We start from the raw sequence: 22,491 nt of genomic DNA, 5'->3' as shown, positions 1-22,491 counted from the left end.
GCCTGCAGTCTCAGGCCCAACGTTCCATAATGTTCCACCAACAACCAAACAATAACATTGCAATTACTCTAAATCATACAGTGCTCTGTAAACCACTGTGAGGGGGAAGGTTTGGGACTCAGAATTGAATTCAAATGTATTTTTACATCACTGTGTGCGGACAAGTCAAAGGACTACATTTTTGGCCTACATTTGTCTTCCTTTGAAGGAAAAAAAAAGGAAAATGCTGCCATACGTTAAGACTTTCACATCTGGTTTGCATCGGGGAAAGTATGCAGTCAACTCCTGTGTGCCAGGGGAGGTCGACGAGAGAATGCAGGAAAGGCTGTCTTTTCTTTCTGTGCGCTGGTATTTGCCAGAAAATGTTTAGATGGCAGAGAGGGAAAGGTGGAGAGAGAGAGAGAGAGAGAAAGAGAGAGAGAGAAAGAGAGAGAGAGAGAGAGAGAGAGAAAGAGAGAGAGAGAGAGAGACAGAATCCACACTTCTCCAGCTCCACACAGGAGATGAAGAAGGACATTCCAAATCTGAAAGCAAGTGCAGTGACACTCTTTTGTTTCCTCATTAGCTCCCGTGGGGCCTACAAGGAATGCTTCTTCTTAACAAACTGACTTCCATATAGAATCCCAAGTACCAGGTAAAATTCTTAGGTCGGTTTTGATTCTGAGATTGGATTCATATGGTGTCAAACAACATGGGTAAAATAGGAAGTGCGGGGCAAAGGGTGCAAATATAGAGACACAATATTCAGCAGAAGGATCCAATGTCTCTCGTGCACACAACAGTGCATGACGCACGCAACTAAGGAAGTCACTATAGGGAAGACAAGACAGAGCAGAGTGGTGACAGTTGCGACCGCAGGAGGGGGGCTCCCCCACCACCTTGGCGTGGGTTGTCCTCTTATGACTGAGTAGCTGCGTTCAGTTTGGGGATGGTGGCGACGGCGTTGGGTGGGGTGGGGGACTGGGGGGTATATTATTTGTCTTTGAGCAAACAAACATGGCCTCTAATCCCACGAGCACGGTCACTCCTCAGTTTCCCAGGGCAGATTCATGTCCAAACATGGCCATCGTCGTCGTCGTCACGTGGTCACTGTACTGTCACAGAGCTGACATTTCATACAGGACAGGCTAAACTGTCAGAGTTACCCATCTGGGTCACAACTTCCTATAGGGAGGAAATTCGTATACACGTAAGTAACGCTAAATATATGATTAACTCATACAATAAACTATTCATGTAAGTAAGTCTAAGTACGTCCGAAAGGCTTATTGTCAGCATCAACGCGGGAGTCTAGCCCTTTTACAATGCACTAGATCCCTGTAGGCAACCTGTGTGGGCAACACCTACCATCAGCTCCCTGTATTTATTTATGTGCTACTCATACTTCGGTGCCCGGCTGCCCGCAATCAAACCCATGACCCTGTTGACCAAAGGCAAGAGCTCAACCGACTGGGCTATCTAGAGATGATGTATCATGAATTCATTCCATCTTTCATTCCTTTTAATTAATGATGAAGTCACTATCGGCCACTTAGCACAGAGGCGAGAGAGTAAACTGGATGCCCCGCCTCCACTGTATACTTCCCATATCTGCTGCTAAGCAGATATATGCAGGTATTCGAAAAGACATTTTAAAATGCCAAACAGATGACAGCTTCCATGTGTGGCTTTAAAGGGGCGTAGTATGTGGCATTCAGAGATTGTGGAATAGTTGTTTGGCATGAGGGACCAATTCGCTGGGGACCCCCTGTAACCCCCTCAAGGACCCCTGGGAGTCCCCGAACCCCAGGGTGAGACCACTGATCCAGTCCAGTACGTTTTCAGCTCAGCTGTTATGGCGTACTGTACTGTACTGTACTGTACTGTATGCTGCGTCAGGTCAGGGTACTCTAACTCGAAACAGGGCTAATTCACTTAGTGCTTTGCAGCACCCCTGGGGAGGATGATGTTTTTACTAGACCATTCCTCTGCAGGGAAACAGGAGGAGCCCTTCTGATGCAATATCTTTACTGGAAAAGTGACACTATCATTTGTGACTCTGACTTGACCTCTCCCTAATGCCTATTTATGTTTGCCTTTACTACCGCCGGACAAAATGTTTATTATGTTACTATACTGCAAAGCTTCAGCTATATATGTGCACGCATGCACGAGTGAGCGCGCATGCACACACGCACACACTCACGCACGCACGCACACGCGCACGCACGCACGCACGCACGCACGCACGCACGCACGCACGCACGCACGCACGCACGCACGCACGCACGCACGCACGCACACACACACACACACACACACACACACTGCACACACACGCACGGATAACGGTACATATACTTTATGACAAAATTACTGGGGGCAATAACAGTAAGAACGAGCTACATACATAAAATAAGGTATATGAGATACAGCATAACATAAAGTAAAACTATATTCATCCCCAGATTGTTTAAGGAGCTAATACTGTACATGTAAGAAGAGAAGTCAAGTAGATGTTCCATGACAAATGTACAGTATAGCAGATATCAGAGCCTGGTCCACTATCTCGGGGTGAAAAGATAACATGTGGTCTCTTTTCCCCGTCTGTGTATTTCATTTCCTCTGCTAGAGACAATTCAAATATCATATCCTTCCTGGTTTGAAGGCATACAAATGACAAGTCACCCTCGTCAACTTCTTCAACTTCTTAATTTACTTGTCAAATGGACCGACAACATTGTGGACAATAAACTCCTAACTCTGAGGGTGCAGAAATTAAACCTTATAAACATTTTATTATTGCATAAACCAGACTTTTTTTTCTTATTTTTTTAAATTGTCTGGTCAAAGTAACCAACCATGTGTCTGACATTGGGAATTGGGAGGCACAGTGCGAACGTCTGAACCAAGCGGTTCACGGCTATTTGTAACCCACGGTGTGCAAAACACCCAAGGTTGAGTCTGAACCAGAAAGACCCAAAATGGCTCCCCCCCAGATTGGTCACGTTCCCCCAGGTGGTCTGGTATGACGTCGCTGAGTCAGCACAGCTCACGCGGGGGCATCAAGGAGCGGGGCTCGGGTTTCAGGGGCTGCACACTCAGCAATCTGAGCACGCCTCGATGACCACACGCAAATGTGCTCTGCAAAACCGCACGACTGTTAGCAATTATTCCTGACACGGCCACGCACGCACAGAGAAGCAACTCTGACTCGTGGCTGAAGTGATGGTACCAACCTGACCACAGGGTTCACTGCTTTTTTTATCCACTTAAGCCCTATTTTATGCTTCATTTTATACAAGTAAGTAAGTAAGTTTGCATATACTTTGTCGTTTGATTGCACATCTACAAGCTCGCAACGCATTGACGTGCAGCAATTGTGGCCATTTATCAAATTTGTAGAAAAATGTTAGAAACTTAAGCCAGTGTGTGCGTGCATACGTGTGAGTGATGCCGTGGACTTTGCCCACTATATGAGAAGGGAGGAGAAGAACCTCTCCTTCTTGAGAACAGCTGTGCATATTATCTCCCACAAGTGCAACAGACCAAACTGCTCTCACTCAACAACAAAAAAAACCCACCCACCCCTCCAGTTCTCTCTCTAGTCTTGAAATGATGGGCTCATAATTATGTGAGCAGAAGAAAAAGATGGAGAAAAAAAGAAAACATTACGTTGGCCCAAAGAAGCAGGAGGGAGGTGAACCTGCCAAATGTGAAATGACTGAGATGAATAAGGTCGGAGTCATTTCCAGTTATATGCAGCCATTTTTTCCCTTCTCGTGCACATCTCCCTGGCAACCTGTAAACAGTGCCCTCATTCCCCAGCACCATAAAACCTTGGGCGGTGACATAGGGCCCTGCACTTCATCCTGTCCAGGGTTCACGGAGGGCACCACCATGTCCCTGAGTTATCCCATTCTGACCTGAGATCAGATTCATACGAGGTTTCCGCCGGACACACACTGGTCCTGATGAACCCATTCTGACCTGAGATCAGATTCTAAAAATGTCAGTCGTTCTTCGATTTTTTTCAAAAATAGCAGACCTACATGCTCGTATCGCGCCACTCGGTGGCGCGATATGAGCTTGTAGATCTGCTATTTTTAAATAGCTAAAGCATGACATGATGCCGACACCAAAATGGGTGCCCGTTCAGAATGGGTTATACTTGGTTGGGGCATGGTGTCACTGAAAGATGGCCGCTCTACAAGCTCAAGACACGTCGCGTTGTGAGCTTGTAGAGCGGCTATTTTGACTCCAAAGACTGAAATACGGATTCTGATCAGTGCATCAAAAAGAGGGATGGTGCTACGGTATATAGCCTTGCGTTGCGATACTAATATACCAATCGCTGCACTGCTCGGGCAACATGCATATGCATGAGAGGCAGATGATGGTGCTGCAGGGAGTCATGGAAAAGTACTACTTTTTTTTTTACTTGAATGAAAGATACATCCCCTTCTGGGACACATCTTCAGTGATGTTCCTATATATAAATATATACATACGTAACGTTTACCACCACCCTGAGCTGGAATCGAAGTATCGAACCCTGATCTCCGACTCAGCAGACCAAGCAGACCACCAAGCCACGCCGAGAGAGCTAGCTCCCTTTGAGGAACAAGTTACGGCCGGGACATTTTAACAGCGATACATGGTTGACGATACGATACATGGACGATATTGGTTCATTGTGGTGATACGACACGATACGAATCATTGATTTAAAATCGATACAGTAACTATTCAGCAAAGAAATTAAATCTGTGTGAAACATGTGGATAGTGCAGGGTTTTTTTTAAGGGAAAAAGTATGAATGTGGATATAAATAAGTAAATGGTGATTCTCTGGCAAATACATAGACATCTATGTTTTGGTTTTTTTTCTTTCTAAATACAATGCACTTCAGTGCGTTGTATTTTGTATTGATACAATCAATTAATTGCATTGCAAGCGATTCGATACAGATTATTTCCAGTGCAAAACAATACGAGACAAAGTCAATGTTGCCGTTTACATTTCAACATACTTCGATTCTTGAAACTGTAAAATCGGTTTTTCGATATATCGTTGTATCGTTACACCCCTACTACTTAGTTACAGCCGGAGGCCTAATTTCTAGTCTGCTGATATAATGATTGCCCTGATTGGAAACACCTGTTTTATCGACTATATATACACAATATATATCTATGCTATGTGTTCAATCTCGAAGAAGGCAGCTTGTCTGCCAGAATGTCAACATAATAAAGTTGAAGTACTGCATCAGTTATGAGTATCTGCAAGAACATTAAAGGTGCATAAACTGATCGTAAAACCCAAGGTGCCTGGAAAATGACTGTACAATGCTGTACGTTGAGCTTAACAGCACACACTCCATCCATTTCCATTGTACAACACTGGTGAGTGGTGACCTAAAAATAGGTGTGGTGACGAGAGAGAGAGAGAGAGAGAGAGAGAGAGAGACATTTGTCTTCAGTCATGTTGACTCCTTTTTGAAACATCTTTGCTTGCCATTTTCCAGTCGTAAAAACAAATGTCTCTGTCCTTTCCTCTGCTATTGGCTGTGAGAGCAAAGCTGGGTTCATTTCCTGCTGGACGATGACCCCTTTGACCAGTGTGGGGGCAAAAACAATGAGGGGTCCAATACAAAATGAACACACACTGTGCTTCTTCTTCCTGCCCCCCCCCCCACCCCCACCCCACGTCACCCCAAACAGAGACATCTCTGGCACATCTCCCTCTCTCGGATGAACATCACACACATATAGTATATGTACACAGTCCCACTCACGAGGAATAGCAGGCGCACAAAGTGTAAACAGGCTGACACAGACATGTAAAAAGGCAAAGTAACGAGAGACAGAAACATATTCTGTTAAGGCTTTTTTTGCACGACAGTGTGGCTCTCTGAAATCAGCCAATCTACAAGCTCTTCAATGCTTTGACTAATGCCTTTGTCACATAAGGTGAAAATTGAAAAAGAACGACATTTTTCGATTAACGCCTCCAATTAATCGAACTACAAAAAACCTGAAATGGTCAAATCGCAGGGAAATGTGTACACCACACAAACACATGCACGCACGCACACACTCGTGCGTTATGCAAAGCGAGAGAAGACAGAGGGCTCAAGCACGAGAAAATAAACATGTCGACAGCAGCCGCCTGTCTCGGGGGACAATGGGTGACTTGTGCAGGAAGAGCGGACCCAGCAAAGCAGCTGCATACACACACCAGCAGTTTGTTTAAGTCTCTTTGTGGGGACTTCCCGCTGAGTGTAATTACTGCTCATAGTCACAATCCCCGGCTTTTCTTGCTCACATAAATGATGCTGATAAGATCAAACAATTTGATATATTTAGGAAATGAGTTTCAAACAAAGTTGTCAGTTCTTGGTAATACCAATCTAAACAAGACGGATAGCAGATGATGAATTGGAACTGGCCTGATGATGTGTTTGGGGCCGACTACTGCCAAGTCACCCCTCTTAGCCCAACAGTCCTCGCTGATACAACAGACGATGAGGGATCTTTGCGCGCTCAAACAATGATGTCAGCACTGGTGAGACTGCGTAGGAAAAATCGAAACTGTAGTTGATGATTAAAATCACCGTGATTGCATCGGAAGATTACGACACTTTGGTAGCTTTGCCCAATGGAAACTAAAGCCCCCCCCCCCCCCCCCTTTAGCGAGTTAGGATTGTGGCAGAACACGTCTCTCCCGTGACCCAATTCTTATGATTCCCAGCGGACTCAAGAAATAGGACCACCTCTTTTTCCTACTTTCTCTCTGTCTCCCCATTGTCTTTGACCTTCACGCGGCTTGCCGGTGGAGAGTGTAGTCACGTGTCTAATTGAACGCCTGGGCTGCTAGTTTTAGCATCGGCACAGCCCAGCTTGCGTTGATGAATTGCCGCAAAATCAGGAAGTGCATATGTGAGGGGTGCACCAGTTGAGGTCAGTGAACTGAGGGTCACCTAATGCCCTCCCCCCAAACACACACACACACACCCTCCTCCCACCTCCGTACCGCCAGGAGAACGCCCCGGCTCTGAAATGCAGCAGACAAGGCCGTGTGGCTGGAATGAGCTCACTTCAAACGTGTCCATAAATCATACTGCCATGCCCAGGACCGCCCCTTCTCCCCCAATACCCCCCCTCCTCCACCCCCAACCACCTTTTCTGACTGTTGTCCTCCAGTCTGGGTCTCAAACCAAGGCCCTGCGTATATACAGTCACTCTCTTCGTTCACACATAACCTCTATGTGTGTGTATTGCTGACACATTGTTTTTTTTTTTTCGGTGTCATCGTCCGCCCACACCGCTATAGGGGTAGATGAGTTTGATCTTGTGGTAACATGGTCAACAGAGGGGGTCACGGGCACGGCAGTTAAATCACGGCGGCATTAAGAATGGGGGCGTGTCAGACTGTAACTAAACACGGACTGACAGACAGAGACAGATCATCGTCGCCATTGTCTGAAAATAGCCACTCTATTACTCCCTTTAGTCAGACCGCGGACCTCGTCGTCGGACGACTTGTCCGAGGTTCGGCAGTATAGAGTGTCGAGGAAAAAGGCTTTGCAAGTTCAGAAATCCAATTGCGAGTTGCTCGACTTTGCCAGAGGAGAGCCTGCAATCCGTCAGCTCCTTATCTCCCTATACTGTCACACACTGGGATCTCTTTATCATGCAGCCATGCAAAACACCATTCATCTTCCCTACCTAATTCATTACAAGTGATAAAATGCAAAGTCCTGCAGCTCCAGTTTGTTAAATGAAGAGACAACGTGAGCACAGGTGCTTTGGTAAACACTGATAGCGTGGTTTGAATTATGTTGCTCTTCCCAACGCAGACCTGTCTATCTCTTTCAATCTATTAACAACACCCCCCCCCCCCCCTTGCCCGAGCCTATACCCCCCCCTTTATCCCGTTCCTCGTTTCTATCAAAGGTGCTATAGGGGGAATTCTTTGCTTGTATAGTTAAGGAACACCAGGAACAGAAAACCGACTCCAACAAAGACAGTGTGACGCTTATAGCAGAAGGCTCTGTTGGCCTGTTCATCAATCACACATTTTTCCTGACACAAAGTGTAAATTACCGGGATATATATGGGTCACGGGCACTTCAGAAGAGAAGTGCTTTATGCCTGACACGAGTACCGTACACTGATGTATTCGGCGTGCAGCGATGCAACACATGCTTGTCCGTTACAGGGTTGCATATGGGTTCATGATTGATCATTTAATCAAAATCAATTAGTAACCAAACCCAATTTTGGGCAGGAAAAAGAAACCAAGGCACTCTTCTGGTGACAATTTTTATATGAAGTGGCTAGTTCAGAATAGAAGTTAAAACTGGGATAACCCTGCACACATAGCGGCCAGCACAACCTTCTTCAGGGTATTTTGGGCATGTCATTGTGTGTAAAATAGTGAAAATAACCTCATGTCACAATGCAACGTATATTATTCGACGGAGTACAAAACAATGCTTAAGTGGTAAATCAAACTGTTAAAATGTTTAAAAACAAGAATGACTCAGTCATAAATGCCAGGTGCAGAAAGATCTCGATTATGAACATCTACCGTATAACCCATTCTGACCGGGCACCCATTTTGGTGTTGGCATCATGTCGTGCTTTAGCTATTGAAAAATAGCAGATCTACAAGCTCATATCGCGCCACCGAGTGGCGCGATACGAGCTTGTAGGTCTGCTATTTTTGAAAAAAATCGAAGAACGACTGACATTTTTAGAATCTGATCTCAGGTCAGAATGGGTTCGTCAGACCGGCATGTGTCCAGTGGAAACCTCGTATGAATCTGATCTCAGGTCAGAATGGGATAATCAGTGTGTGTGCCGCAGCCTCTGCGTATCAGCTCGCGGCTTCACGTTGCGGCGTTCAGACTCACAGTATGGATTTTAATGCCGTTCAGACTATGGGTTTTATGGGAAAGTCTCCCATTGGCTTAGAGGCCAGCCTAGAGACGAGGCCAATCATGAAAAAGTGCACACTGTGGTCGCTATACTAGAGGGAGTAGCAAATGTAGTCCAGGCGCTTTTCAAGCACCTGGCAAAAAGAATAGAAACAAATAATTATGGTTAAGACTATACTGGAGGCAGTCCTAGCCCATCACACACAAGCATGTAAAGGGTGCCCACTGTACTGTCTTGATGATTTATTGATTTCTCATCAACTCTACCTAAGGCCTGTCACAACAATTACAATCATTTGAGATAATTGCAATTATTTAGCAAAATGGTCATTATCTTCAAACATTTTAAACCGTGTTTGTGACACATTGTAAGCAAGTAAAACAGCTATTTCCATATATGTATTTTTTAAGTATAAAATGAATGATTACATTTGTCAGTCATTTCTTTGTATATTTAAAGGACCACTTTTCAATCTATCTATCTATCATCATTTTAATTATTTCAAAATATATATATATTTAGATTTTTATTATCGTCACGATGCCTTCCATGTTCGAATCGCAACTTTTCAGGAATAGAAAGCCTGCAGTTTCTATTAGCTTGGATTCCCCATCGATGATGTCACTTGGTGAATGGCTTTCTGAACTGCCCACAGCCCTCCCATGAGACACAGGCGGAGTATAAAAAGAATTGTGGTACCGGTATTTTATTATGATCCTTATTGAGGACCAATTATATGTCAGGTTGAAAAGTGGTGAAGTTGTCCTTTAAAGAAGTTATTTGTCATACCTGGGCCTGTGCAATTTAAAAGCCTACACAAGGCAATCCGAATCCCGACAACACAATAAAAACATATATCGCAATCATTTCTACTATGACTCATGAATCATCAACTTAAATGTTGTAATCACGACACTGATGTCGTGATTACAACATTTACTTCATTACTTCATTCTTTTTTCAGCTAGGCTCAAACCCTAAACCGCTTCTATTTTACCAGCGTTGGGAAAACGGGCGAAGGGGATGAGGGAAGGGAGTAGGGGGAGGGGGGAGGGGGGGGGGCTTGGGGGGAGGGGGGTGCTGAATACTTCCAGGGTGAAGTCATGGTTCTAGTGTCACTGGCCCTATGCTGTGCTTTGCTCACCGTCTGGCCCCCATTCTACCCCATTGATCTCATTTCCACTGCCAGCATTGGATGTGGTTCTGCTTTAAGCTGGATGCCTAGGTCCCTTAAAGCACCGACCCAATTGTTAACGTATGGTGAAACTTTACAAAAAAAAAAGGAAAAAAGAAATGTACAAAAAAAAGAGTAAAAGAACAAACAACTTAGTGATGTTTGCCAGACTCTTTGAGAAGAATAGAGTAAATGTGTACAGTATGCTGTGTTTGAGCTGAGCTTCAGTGAAGAGAGGGAGGGGAGAGGGAGGGGGTTATAATATGGTAACCTATTCCTTCAATATCACATACGCTACATCAGTGGTTGTCATTTCAAGGACCCCACAGTTTGGTATACATTAGGCCACGGACCCCCCATAACTCCAAGAGTGTACACTTACTTACTTACTTACTTAAGAGAGTAAGTAAGAGGGTGTAAAATGGAACCAAACTACCGGTCCATTTGGTTCCACTTGCACGCCCTCAGAGGTACAGACTACAGACCTGAAAGTTTGGATCCTAAGTCAAATGTATCTGGGGATCTTCCATTGCAAAATAAAGTGGCCCAGTGATATTGTCTGATTGCGCTAGGCTGTCCTAGGCACAAGAACAAGTGAACTATGAAGCAACTCCTCCGTCCTAACCCACACATAGCACTAATAGGCTATAACATAATGGCTTTACCTCAAATGATGTAAAATCAGACCCGTCTGAACTAAGTGGTGCTGTTGGGGTGTCTGACTAGTGGTTGTCTGACTAGTGGGTGTCTGATTGGTTGTTGTCTGAATAGTGGTTGTCTGACTAGTGGGTGTCTGATTGGTTGTTGTCTGAATAGTGGTTGTCTGACTATAGTGGGTGTCTGATTGGTTGTTGTCTGAATAGTGGTTGTCTGACTAGTGGGTGTCTGACTAGTGGGTGTCTGATTGGTTGTTGTCTGAATAGTGGTTGTCTGACTAGTGGGTGTCTGACTAGTGGGTGTCTGACTAGACTAGTGGGTGTCTGAGTAGTGGTGTCTGACTAGTGGTCTCAGCATCCCAATACTAATACTCAGCTTCCCATCATGCATCTGTGCACAGTGTGAAGCTCGACAGCGCCACTTTGTCACCAGTTGGTACCCTATACATACAGAGGGACATACAGACATAGGGACAGACATAGGGAGGGACGGACATTGCTGGTCATTGGAGTGGCTGCACCACTCAAAACACTGAAATATTACACATTTGCTGTAAATAAAAAAAAAGGGGGGTGGAAAGGAAGAGGTCTGTCCTGATTATAGCGGTGACAGCTGCCTGCTTAGTTTGTTTGTCTGTTTTCTCAGAACTGTACTATACCATACAGCAGTGGCTTTCAAACTAGGGTACAGGGACTCCCAGGGGGTCCTTGAGGAACTTCCAAATGGAAGTTCTAAAAAGAGTTAGCAGCATCAAAATCAACTTAACCACGTAAACCCGTACACAGTATACACAGTATATACCTCAAGCTCATTTTCAAATGGGGGTCCACGACCAAATACATATTAAATTTGGGCTTCCGTCACCGAGAACTATACTGCAGTAAACAGAAGGATAGTCAAGCTCAGCAATTCAGCTCGTACATTGGTGATGTCACCCGGTGTATACCCTACTCTGGAACGTTTAAAAGCCCAGCGTCAACTCTACAAAACCACAACCACGTTAATTATTTCATTCCTGACTCACATATTATACACTAACGACTAGAGAGAGAGGAATTAAAGAAAATGTCTAGAGTTGTCTTTAAAGATTGGATTTAAACGTGCTGGTTGGATCAGCTGTCGGCTCCACGGCAGGGTCAGGGTTGTTGTGGTTCCATATAAATGGTCAGAGAGGTGTCACATGGTAGGTCGAGTTTCACGCCACGTGTTTCAAGACATACAGTACTATACCATCTGACCTGAGATCAGATTCATACGAGGTTTCCACATGGACACACACTGGTCTGATTAACCCATTCTGACCTGAGATCAGATTCTAGAAATGTCAGTCGCTCTTCGATTTTTACAAAAATAGCAGACCTACAAGCTCGTATCGCGCCACTCGGTGGCGCGATATGAGCTTGTAGATCTGCTATTTTCCAATAGCTAAAGCATAACATGAGGCCAACACCAAAATGGGTGCACGGTCAGAATGGGTTAATGAGATTTTATTAAGTATTACCTTTAGCAATTTCTAATAAAGCTATTGCTTTGAGTTTTGACTGACCATTTCAGATTTTAGATTATTTTCCAATGCCATAGGAGCGAAAGCTATAGGCCTATCGCAATCGTAATTAGATTTTTCATAGTCGTCATAATCACGTTAAAAGTATTTATACTACTGTACTATCATACTATATTCAAAAATAGTGGAAATACAGTAGCAGATCTACAAGCTCAGCCGAGCAGAGCTTATTCCACTATTCATGTTTTCTTTTTTTTAGTTATTTGTAATATCTGCCCTGTGCAGTGTGGGCACCTAAAAGCCATACCGAAATGTAATTTTTTATTTGTAATGTTCCAGTGTTCAAACACAATGAAATTGTCGCAATCATTTGAGTGACAATTACTGACTGAAGTAAAATGTCATAATCGTGACAGCCATTAGCCGAGACGAGAGTACGTTGCTTTGGGATCAGAAGGTAAACGCTGCATCAGTACACCTGACTGGACAACAGAAGAAGCAACAACAACAATCAACTATCAACTATCTCTGGTCTGTGAGCCATCTGGTAAATGTGTTCATGGTGGATTCTCTGATCTCCCTCTGGATTGAGTTATGTCCAATTACTACAAACATCCTGAGCTCAATGCGATCTGTGGCTTGTGAACATTCTGTCAAACAATGATCTCACCACACAGAGTCTAAGAACTTCAGTGACATAAGGTGAATGATAGTGTAATGTTGAATACCGACAGAATGACAACATTCTCCTTTTCTTAAGTGCTCTACATTTGTTGTGGTAAAGAAGAAAAGTGTGTGGAGTTTCTCCAGACCAGTACAAACATTTAAAAGTATTAGTCAAAGTGCACGGCGGTTTTGGTCAAATCTGGCCAAATTTGGCCATCAACAACATAATCACTGGGCCAGAGTTAGCTACATTAAAGCTCATGCATGAAGATGATATAAGCAAAAAGGAATAAAAAAATTAACAATGTTTACAAAAGGCACTTCACCTATAAAACAACACCATGCATTACATTCTTTCCACCTTGTAGGTTGGTTCCGTACAAGGCTTTAGACCAGTGATCGCGTGGTGATCGGTTTATCTTGAGAAGCCATGTTTGAAGTGTTGATTTAAAAATGTCTGATTTATTTTGCAGAAGGATACACATTGTTGGTGGTACTGCAAGATCATATACTTTAATACATCAAGCCCATATCCATAGCCCCCCCCCCCCCCCCTCCCACCCCAAAGTATGAAGTTAGGCCACCATGCAAATATTGTATACGGAGCATGAGTACTCGGTAGGGACTCGCATTTGTCTCTGATTAAGCTCGGCCTGTGACAACTCGCTGACAGATGTTCCTACAGGCATTAATGGTGCGTTTTGGGGTGACGCCCCTCTCCATCCCATCTCCTCACACACTCCCCTCTTCTCTCCTACTGAGGAAACAGCCAAGAAATCCCTCCTCGGCTCTCCATTACTCGTCCCTGTCATAAATCATTGTCGTCTTCCGCGTTGAGGAGCTGCCGTCCTTTTATAGACACGGCCAAGGACACTTTCTCTCCCATGTATGGCTCCTCCCAAACCAAGGCATAGCGTGAACTACGAGTTGGACGGCAAGCGTCCCCGTTGAAGGTGAGAGAACAAAAGGGAGGCATAGGAGGGCAAGAGCTATATCCGGTCCCCCTGAAAAAAGAAAACCTCTTTCGGCGTCTCTTCTCCTGAACACTGACCTTCACTTTTGACTTCCTTTACACGCCAGTCCGGTCACTGCCAAATACACTCCTCTCTGTGTACATTAGAAAAGGGGCAACTGTCATATACACTTGGATTTATGGGTCCAGTGACTGTCACTATAGCTCACACCTCAACGCAAGTGGCGAGCCTGGCCTGTATCAGCCTGTCTCCATTAGAGCCCCCGACTGATGCCTGATTTGTGGGTCCGATGCGGATCCCAATTTTGGAGTCCTATAGCCTGCCCACCACTTTTTTGTGGAAAATCTATTTTAAAACCTGATTAGATTTTTTTTTCATTTTTCACAAATATAGGAAAGGTAGGCAGTCTACAAGCTCACAACATGTTGCAACACAAGCTTGTGGATCTGCAATTTTTGAAATCAATTAAATGTGATAGTGTGTGTGAGTGTGTGTGTGTGTGTGTGTGTGTGTGTGTGTGTGTGTGTGTGTGTGTGTGTGTGTGTGTGTGTGTGTGTGTGTGTGTGTGTGTGTGTGTGTGTGTGTGCGTGCGCGTGAGTGCGTCTATTAATGAGGACTGAGGAGAGAAGGCAATGTGAGGAGTCGTGCGACCCCCGATAAGGAGTCACATTCTTGATGGCTCAACAGTTTCACCACGCAGAGCAGGGATTTGCTGCTGTTTACTTTAAGTGGGGGGAACGCACTCTCACAGCTGTGCTCCTAATAAACACCTATGTATTTCACAGAGAGGGAAGAATACACATATATCTACAACTGAAACAGCTTTTAACAAATTCCAACAAGTCCCTCGGGGTCATCCAGGGTAAGTCAATTTATTGCAACACAGAAGATGCCTTTAGTTTTTGACGCACGCATGTGCACACTTGCACGGACACATTGCACACCCACCCACATGCCAGCCCTACCACCGCACGCATTCCTCTGATTACGCTTTGTCTGCCATGATACAGCCATTTGGGGTTTATGCTTTGCAGATGTTGAGGCCCACCTCATTAACTATTAAGGAAGTTAATCAGCAGTATAACGAACTAGTCCTGGCAGTAAGCACGGCGGAAGCCAGCATGGGGCGAGGACGGTGACCAGCCATATAAAGACACACCACTACACTGCAGACAGGGCCGGAATGTCAAAGAACACAAATTGCACAAAGGCCAAATTGCCTCTCAAGACAAAACTGCTATGGCGAAGGAGTCCTGCTGCTAATTATGCTGCTGTGGCGATAATGCTTCGCTGACATGCTCTCTGTCTCTGCGGTTGTTTCGAAAGGTGCCAGCCTGAGCCTCGGGCCTCTTTGCCTCGTTTGAGGCCTGCTGTTTATCACAGTGTGCTTAATCGACTGCATTGCCACATGGCCTCAAAAAATATTGTCCAATTAAGCCAGTGTGTGTGTGCCTGCTGCCTGGTAAGCAAGGACATCCAAATAAGGACAGGATGACGAGCAGGCTGTAAGTTACTCCCCCCACACACAACAGTCAGTTCATTCCAATGCCGACAGACGGCTGTTGTGAAAAGCGAGTGGGAGCATTCTCGGAACATTTTATCGCCGGTCGTATTGTAGAGAAGACAAGGATATCCTTTGCTGAATTTACAGTGGGATAAAGCAACAAGAGGTTTGCCTCTCCAAATTAGATGAAGCAATTCAATAGTGCTGCACCGATTAGGCACAGGTATACAGAAGGAATTCTAAATGTAGCCATGGGTGAGCACAGTGATCTAGATGCCGCCAATGAATGGGTATCCCGAAGAGACTCAAAACATTTCTACCATACCGTGTACCCTCCAGTTGAATATGTTTGATGCCATCCCCCAAAAATTGCATCCAATGCCCAAGGGTTGGATTGGGGGTAATCCCTGATGCGACGTAATACTGTCATGTTTGTACAGTACTTCTACATCCAGCAGCATCACGCTATGGAAACAGGAAATAGGCTACTGACCTATGGGCCACATGGCTTGGAAATCATTGGTTCCCAGGGCTACTTGAAGAATTTCCTCTCTACGATCTATGTCACTATAAACTGGGTGAAATTACACACACCACGTGTACTGGAGAAATTCTCCCTAGCCCACATTCTTCTCCTCAAGTGCCTCTGTTAACCATGGTTATCCTATGATTTAGCCATTAGCCGCAACCCAACATAACCATTACTTTATGTATGAATTCATAATACACATCACATTACCAGTTGTACAAAAACCACTGCAATTTGTCTGCAGACTTACAATTTCTGCTTCTCCCCCCACCTCTCCCCTCTCTTACTCCCTTTCTGCACTCTGCTTGATGTGACTTGCTGAGTTGGTTTTGGAGGCCTGTTCTGACAAACTATGCCCAGCTGTCATTTTATTTATTTATGGGCTTCCATTTAATTCACCATGTAGAAATGTACTGTTAATTTGACATAAAAAAAAACAGATACATACCGATGCATTGAAGAAGTTCAAGCATTGAGCAATTCTAGAGACTGTGCACGTTTGGGCAGAGCACGGGGGGAGTCATTTGTGTTGAAAGCTGCGATGAAGCACTTCTGAGCAGAGTCAGACTGGTTTATTTGGCATCCCATTACGAGCGGCAGCAGGTTAGTCACTTGCGTTCATAGCCACCACACACCTTGCATCATCACGTCCTATGATCTCGATCTGCTGGGGCCTACTGTTGAGAATTTATCTTGTTATGCGTAACGTATACATTGTTTGCTGTATGACTATTTTGCCAGCCGCTGACAAACACTGTGATGTTCAACTGGAAATTATTGACACATTGCCGTTGTTCTCAGTGAGCGGCATGGCAGTGTAAATCAGCTCGTATAGGCTTTGAGACAACAGTGCATGTGTGACTCACGCACTTCCTCAGTCGATTTAAACCGGACGTGACCTTGAGCGATGACGAGTTGGTGACTCGGCAGGATTCGCACACCCAAACAAACGTCTGTTTCATTGTGATATACACGTAGCTGGTGTAGATGATACATTTGAATGTGGTAAGAGTGGGACTGCCTTGCATTCAGTATGCGACAGGACAGGGAGAAAATACATCAAGTAGAGCAAAACAACAGCACAGAACACGAGAACAGGTGACAGGCCAAACGAGGCAACACATAACCCCACTCTTCACAAAACATTATAATTGCATTGCATGAAACTAGAGTTTGCAGCTTACTTTTCCACACATACTCCTTTTTTTTCTTCCCTTTTTACATTTCCTTTGAAGACATTTCCTTTGAAGCCATTTCCTTTGAGAATTGCAGGTAAGTGCTAGGTATAAACCTCTAATTGTATACCTGGAACCATGTAATTACTCTATTAGCATAGTGTAAGTTACCCTTTAATCCCCTTAGTGGCTGATATAAAGTTTAGGTTCACTATACATACAATTTCACGTGAATTAATGAATACCAGGGTACAGAGAGAGAGAGAGTCAGGATGACTGAGTTGTGAAGAGCATACTGCGTGTGTCTGTGTGTGTGTGTGTGTGTGTGTGTGTGTGTGTGTGTGTGTGTGTGTGTGTGTGTGTGTGTGTGTGTGTGTGTGTGTGTGTGTGTGTGTGTGTGTGTGTGCGTGCGTTGTGGGGGGGGGGGTTATTAGCTCCCAAGGGGGCCCTGTCTCAAAGGATCAGGTTTCGGCCATTTACCAACAAAGCGTCCATGGAGGAAGCATTGCACCCCTCACAATAACACCACAGCACCTGGCCTTCCCCATGCAGGAAACCTGAGGTCACATCCCTCCATTCAGGGATACTAGACATATTCCTGCTGCCAGCCACGTGCCCCCCCGCGGCCTATTGGAACAGGCTGCCTGGCTACAAAATAGAAGGCCAGATGGCCAGAAGTGAGGGTTGAAGATGTCGCATAACTTGAATAAAGGGCCTAAAAGCATAATAGAGCAGCTAACTCTGGGGAAATATGGTACATGTGCTGTATATATTTTCACGTGCACAAAGCTGTGCGTTAACGTGAGACAATTGCACAGTAGTAAACAGCTTTTGTGGGGTTAGAAAGGCAATAAAAGATCCGGAAAAGCGAGCGGCTTTAATCCTGCTACCAACCACCTGCAAACACTTGACCAGCGTTTTGCCATCATTATCAATGCCCGCAGGGTTCAAAAGATGCCAACCACCCCCCCAACCCCACCACTCAAACAAAACAAAAAAAAGCTGGCACAAGTCCAACTACCACGCAGGGCTAACCTTCAGAAAACAGAGACCTCCAAAGAATGTGACCGTGGTCGAGGCTGGCTGGAACTGTGTCGCTCCAACGCCGATGTGAATGACAGAGTGAGAGGGAAGAAAAAAAAAGCAAACAAAATATTGCATAGCCAATACGCTAAGGCAAGGTTCCCAGCCGCTGAATATGACAGAATGACTGTATTTTTGGTCATGGCTTGGGCTTTGTTTTCTGCTTGTTATTGTGAGCAGTCTGGGTTAAAAATATAACACCAGTTGTGTAAGGAAGGACAGCAGGGTGCCCCAGGCACCAAATTCTTCTTAAAGTGGACGTTCAGTTCAGTTGTCAGTAGAAGGGGGGCGGGGGCAAAAAGAGCTATGCATTTGTTCAGTAGTTGAGAACATGCAAACAGCTTTAGGTCTTCAGCCAAACGGTTTCCTGCAGTATGTCATCCATGGCTGTGATGTGACGTGATCGTTCTGAAGAGCGGAGATATTTCAGTTAATTGATATGTTCTGGGCTCACAGTTTGGTTGTAATTCAATCCAAATGAATCAAGCCAGGTTCAAATGATGATAACAAAGAGGGAAATTCCTGAATTTTGATTTGTTTTGCTGAACATTTAATATTTAACAAATGTGTAATAATTGAATTACTACACAATAGGAGGGGCTCATCATTCCTTCCTTGTCTCAGGTATCACAAGTAACACAAGTATGAAAACAGGCTTTCCAATTAAATTACAATTCGAAAATATTTCTGGGAAAAACTAAAGAACACGTTTTTCTTTTTTTATTGTGATTAAATTGTATGCATTCGAGTGTCCATTCAAGCCTGATTCATTATTACACAATCATCCCATTGTTGGGAACGTGGTGTTCTCTAATATGGTTGTGGTGGTTGGCAGGAACAGTAGTTAGGGTCAATGTGGGCATCTTTATATCATAACATTGGCCTGTGAAATCCTCTGCATAGACAATTGCAACAGCACCTATACTGTACTTTCCACAGATTAAAGGTTCTACGGCTATGCTACAGCAAACAGAATGGCACGGATAAGATGATAGCAACGACGCTGCTCCTCACACTACAACGACAACCTCTAGCACTACTACTAACAGTCTGTACTGCATTTATGTGTATACACTAAACAAACTCTAAAGCCGCAACACACAGAGACACACCCATCCCAGACTGCCACATCCCACTTCCTGCTGCTCTCAAGGAGAAGAAGAGCTGCTTAGCCTGGAGGACTTTGTTGGCCCTGAGACGTCCACAATCCACATACCTCTCAGCTATAGGCAGTTTCTTGGACTAAATCAAACATTGTGATGTTTTTTTTAGCCAAATCTGCCTTTGTATATAGATATTGTGACAATAATATCGTATTGACAATTCTGTTCAAGCACTTTAAAAAAAAAAGTGAAAGCAAACTCCAAGGAAAGAACAGCTATATAACAATATCTAAAATCAGACACATTATCTGTTATCATGTCATGATAATATCGATATAATATTGATACATTGGCCAGCCTATACATATAGCGAGAGTTGATCCTGACTCAACACAGTTCACTGGGTCAGAAATCCAATAATCCAGAGCTGTTCCCTCTCTCTCTCTCTCTCTTCGTCTCACTAGTGTATGCAGTGGGGTACCAGTCCCTTCATGGCGATGTGAATAGGTGGACACAGGTGTGTGTGCACGCGTGCGTGCGTGCGTGCGTGCGTGTGTGTGTGTGTGTGTGTGTGTGTGTGTGTGTGTGTGTGTGTCTGTCTGAGAAGGTAGAAGTTGAAAAGCACAAGAAATTAAAACAGCGAGAAAGGCAGGCAGACAGAAAAGGTCCAGAGGCAGACCAGACCCCTCATTGTCACAGGAAGTGGTCCCTGCTTTCTCATGGCTCTGCTTTCCAGGCTTCTCCCCAGGCAATGTGTTCCACTAAGGTGTGAAGTATTTAGTCTTGTCATAATTGTCAAAGCACCCCCCCCCCCCCCACACACACACACACACACACACACACACACACACACACACAAACAACACTCTCTCTCTCACACACGTATGCACACACACACACACACACACACACACACACACACACACACACACACACACACACACACACACACACACACACACACACACACACACACACACACACCACATTTAGTCCGAGTTCAGGGGAATCTCACATTTTGAACCAACATTGTAAATAGGCAATCGACATGGTTCGATTTGTGTGATAGCCAATACTTGAGCTGAGCATTATAGGTGTCGCTCTATTGGACAATGTCTTCTCCTTCTCCATTATCTCCAATAGCCTACTACTCCTTAGACCCACGGGCCTGGGTCCATGCCCATAGGACCCCATACATACAGCATACTACTCCTTAGACCCACGGGCCTGGGTCCATGCCCATAGGACCCCATACATACAGCATACTACTCCTTAGACCCACGGGCCTGGGTCCATGCCCATAGGACCCCATACAGCATACTACTCCTTAGACCCACGGGCCTGGGTCCATGCCCATAGGACCCCATACAGCCTACTACTCCTTAGACCCACGGGCCTGGGTCCATGCCCATAGGACCCCATACAGCATACTACTCCTTAGACCCACAGGCCTGGGTCCATGCCCATAGGACCCCATACAGCCTACTACTCCTTAGACCCACGGGCCTGGGTCCATGCCCATAGGACCCCATACAGCATACTACTCCTTAGACCCACAGGCCTGGGTCCATGCCCATAGGACCCCATACAGCCTACTACTCCTTAGACCCACGGGCCTGGGTCCATGCCCATAGGACCCCATACAGCATACTACTCCTTAGACCCACGGGCCTGGGTCCATGCCCATAGGACCCCATACATACAGCATACTACTCCTTAGACCCACAGGCCTGGGTCCATGCCCATAGGACCCCATACAGCCTACTACTCCTTAGACCCACGGGCCTGGGTCCATGCCCATAGGACCCCATACAGCCTACTACTCCTTAGACCCACGGGCCTGGGTCCATGCCCATAGGACCCCATACAGCATACTACTCCTTAGACCCACGGGCCTGGGTCCATGCCCATAGGACCCCATACAGCCTACTACTACTCCTTAGACCCACAGGCCTGGGTCCATGCCCATAGGACCCCATACAACACTCTCTGAGTTATGGAGGTCCTTAAAATTAAAAAGTTGACAACGGCACTATAGTCCTTCAAATGTATCTGTCAATGATAATTTACAGTAATAGGACTGCTGTCATCCATCCATCCATTCATTTATTCATTCATTCATTCATTCATTCATTCATTCATTCATTCATATCCCCAGTATCTTTATGGTTATACATTTCCTTTTAATGCTATTTATTTTCTGTCACCACTTCCAACATTTCCTTTTCATGCTATATATTTTTTTTCATTCACCACTTCCTCCAAGGACAGTTGAAATTGTTAACTTGTACTGTTTAAAGAAAAAAAAGTATCCATATGCGATGTCAAAGAGCGCAGCGGAATGCAGCGGGAACGTAAGAATGATGTTGAAAAAGTCGGAAAAAGTCCATGAAAGATGTGACGCTTACCCGAAGTTATGTCAGCAGTTGAGGGCACCTTTGCAACCTGGCGATCGTAGCCCACCTCCGTCTCTGTGTGAGCAGACATTCAAACGACGCGGACTGACTCTCTGCGCCCGGGCTAGCTTGCAAGACGCAAAATGTTAACTTTTGTTTCTTTCACTTATTATAGTCAAACCTCTGGGGCGAAGACTGTTACTTACAGCCTACCGGCTACTTTTGTCCTACTACTGAGGAAGTTACTAGTGAGTCACAAGATCCCGCCCCAATATTGAGGAGAAAATTCCTCCCTCCCTCGACTTCAAACAGCACTAGAGAGCAGAGAGACTGCACAATGTGGACGAGAGCTCCCAGTTGGGCCTTTTAAACAAGTGATCTTGTAGTAAATGAGACGCCCCCCTCCACCTTCTTCTTCTTCTTTTAACGACATTCTCGTTTCATGAATCTCTGTAGAATGTTTGTTGTTGTTGTTTCTATTTTATATATATTTTTTTAAATGAGAAAGCATTCACTTTGATATTGCTTATAGGCTAGGCTGCCTAGGCAGTAAATGAAAAGATATGCCTATTGAATAATAGAATTAGACCCATGAGGCTAAAGTCTGGGAAATGGTTAGAAATCAGTGTAGGCTACTACTGATGAATATACCAGGCTTGTGCACAGTGTGTTGGGCCTATATATTGTGCACTGCATTTAGCTTTTCCAAGAAAAACTTGTGTGTCCCATAAATGGCAATATTTTTTAGATCTTATATGTCTGCTCCTCCAGTCCTGGTATATCATTAATTTATTACATATGA

At 44.8% G+C, this 22,491-nt stretch overlaps 1 protein-coding gene across 2 annotated transcripts in view; it reads right to left on the bottom strand.

Annotated features, from left to right (window-relative positions):
- Positions 1-21,973, bottom strand: part of fhl3a (four and a half LIM domains 3a) — a 54,720-nt gene extending 32,747 nt beyond the window's left edge. For both annotated transcript variants that reach the window (XR_014569033.1, XM_083761024.1), the window contains exon 1: positions 21,702-21,973. Coding sequence is in view for 1 of the 2 variants with exons in the window: in XM_083761024.1 (XP_083617150.1) it covers positions 21,702-21,780 (79 nt within the window). In the remaining variant the exon portion in view is untranslated. The remainder of the gene's footprint in view (positions 1-21,701) is intronic.
- Between the last annotated feature and the right edge of the window lie 518 nt (positions 21,974-22,491).

The sequence above is a fragment of the Protomyctophum parallelum genome (genome assembly GCF_964188405.1).
Source record: "Protomyctophum parallelum genome assembly, chromosome: 3".
Lineage (NCBI taxonomy): Eukaryota > Metazoa > Chordata > Actinopteri > Myctophiformes > Myctophidae > Protomyctophum > Protomyctophum parallelum.
Note: the sequence above shows the minus strand (reverse complement) of the source record. Positions and strands in the feature narration are given on the sequence as shown.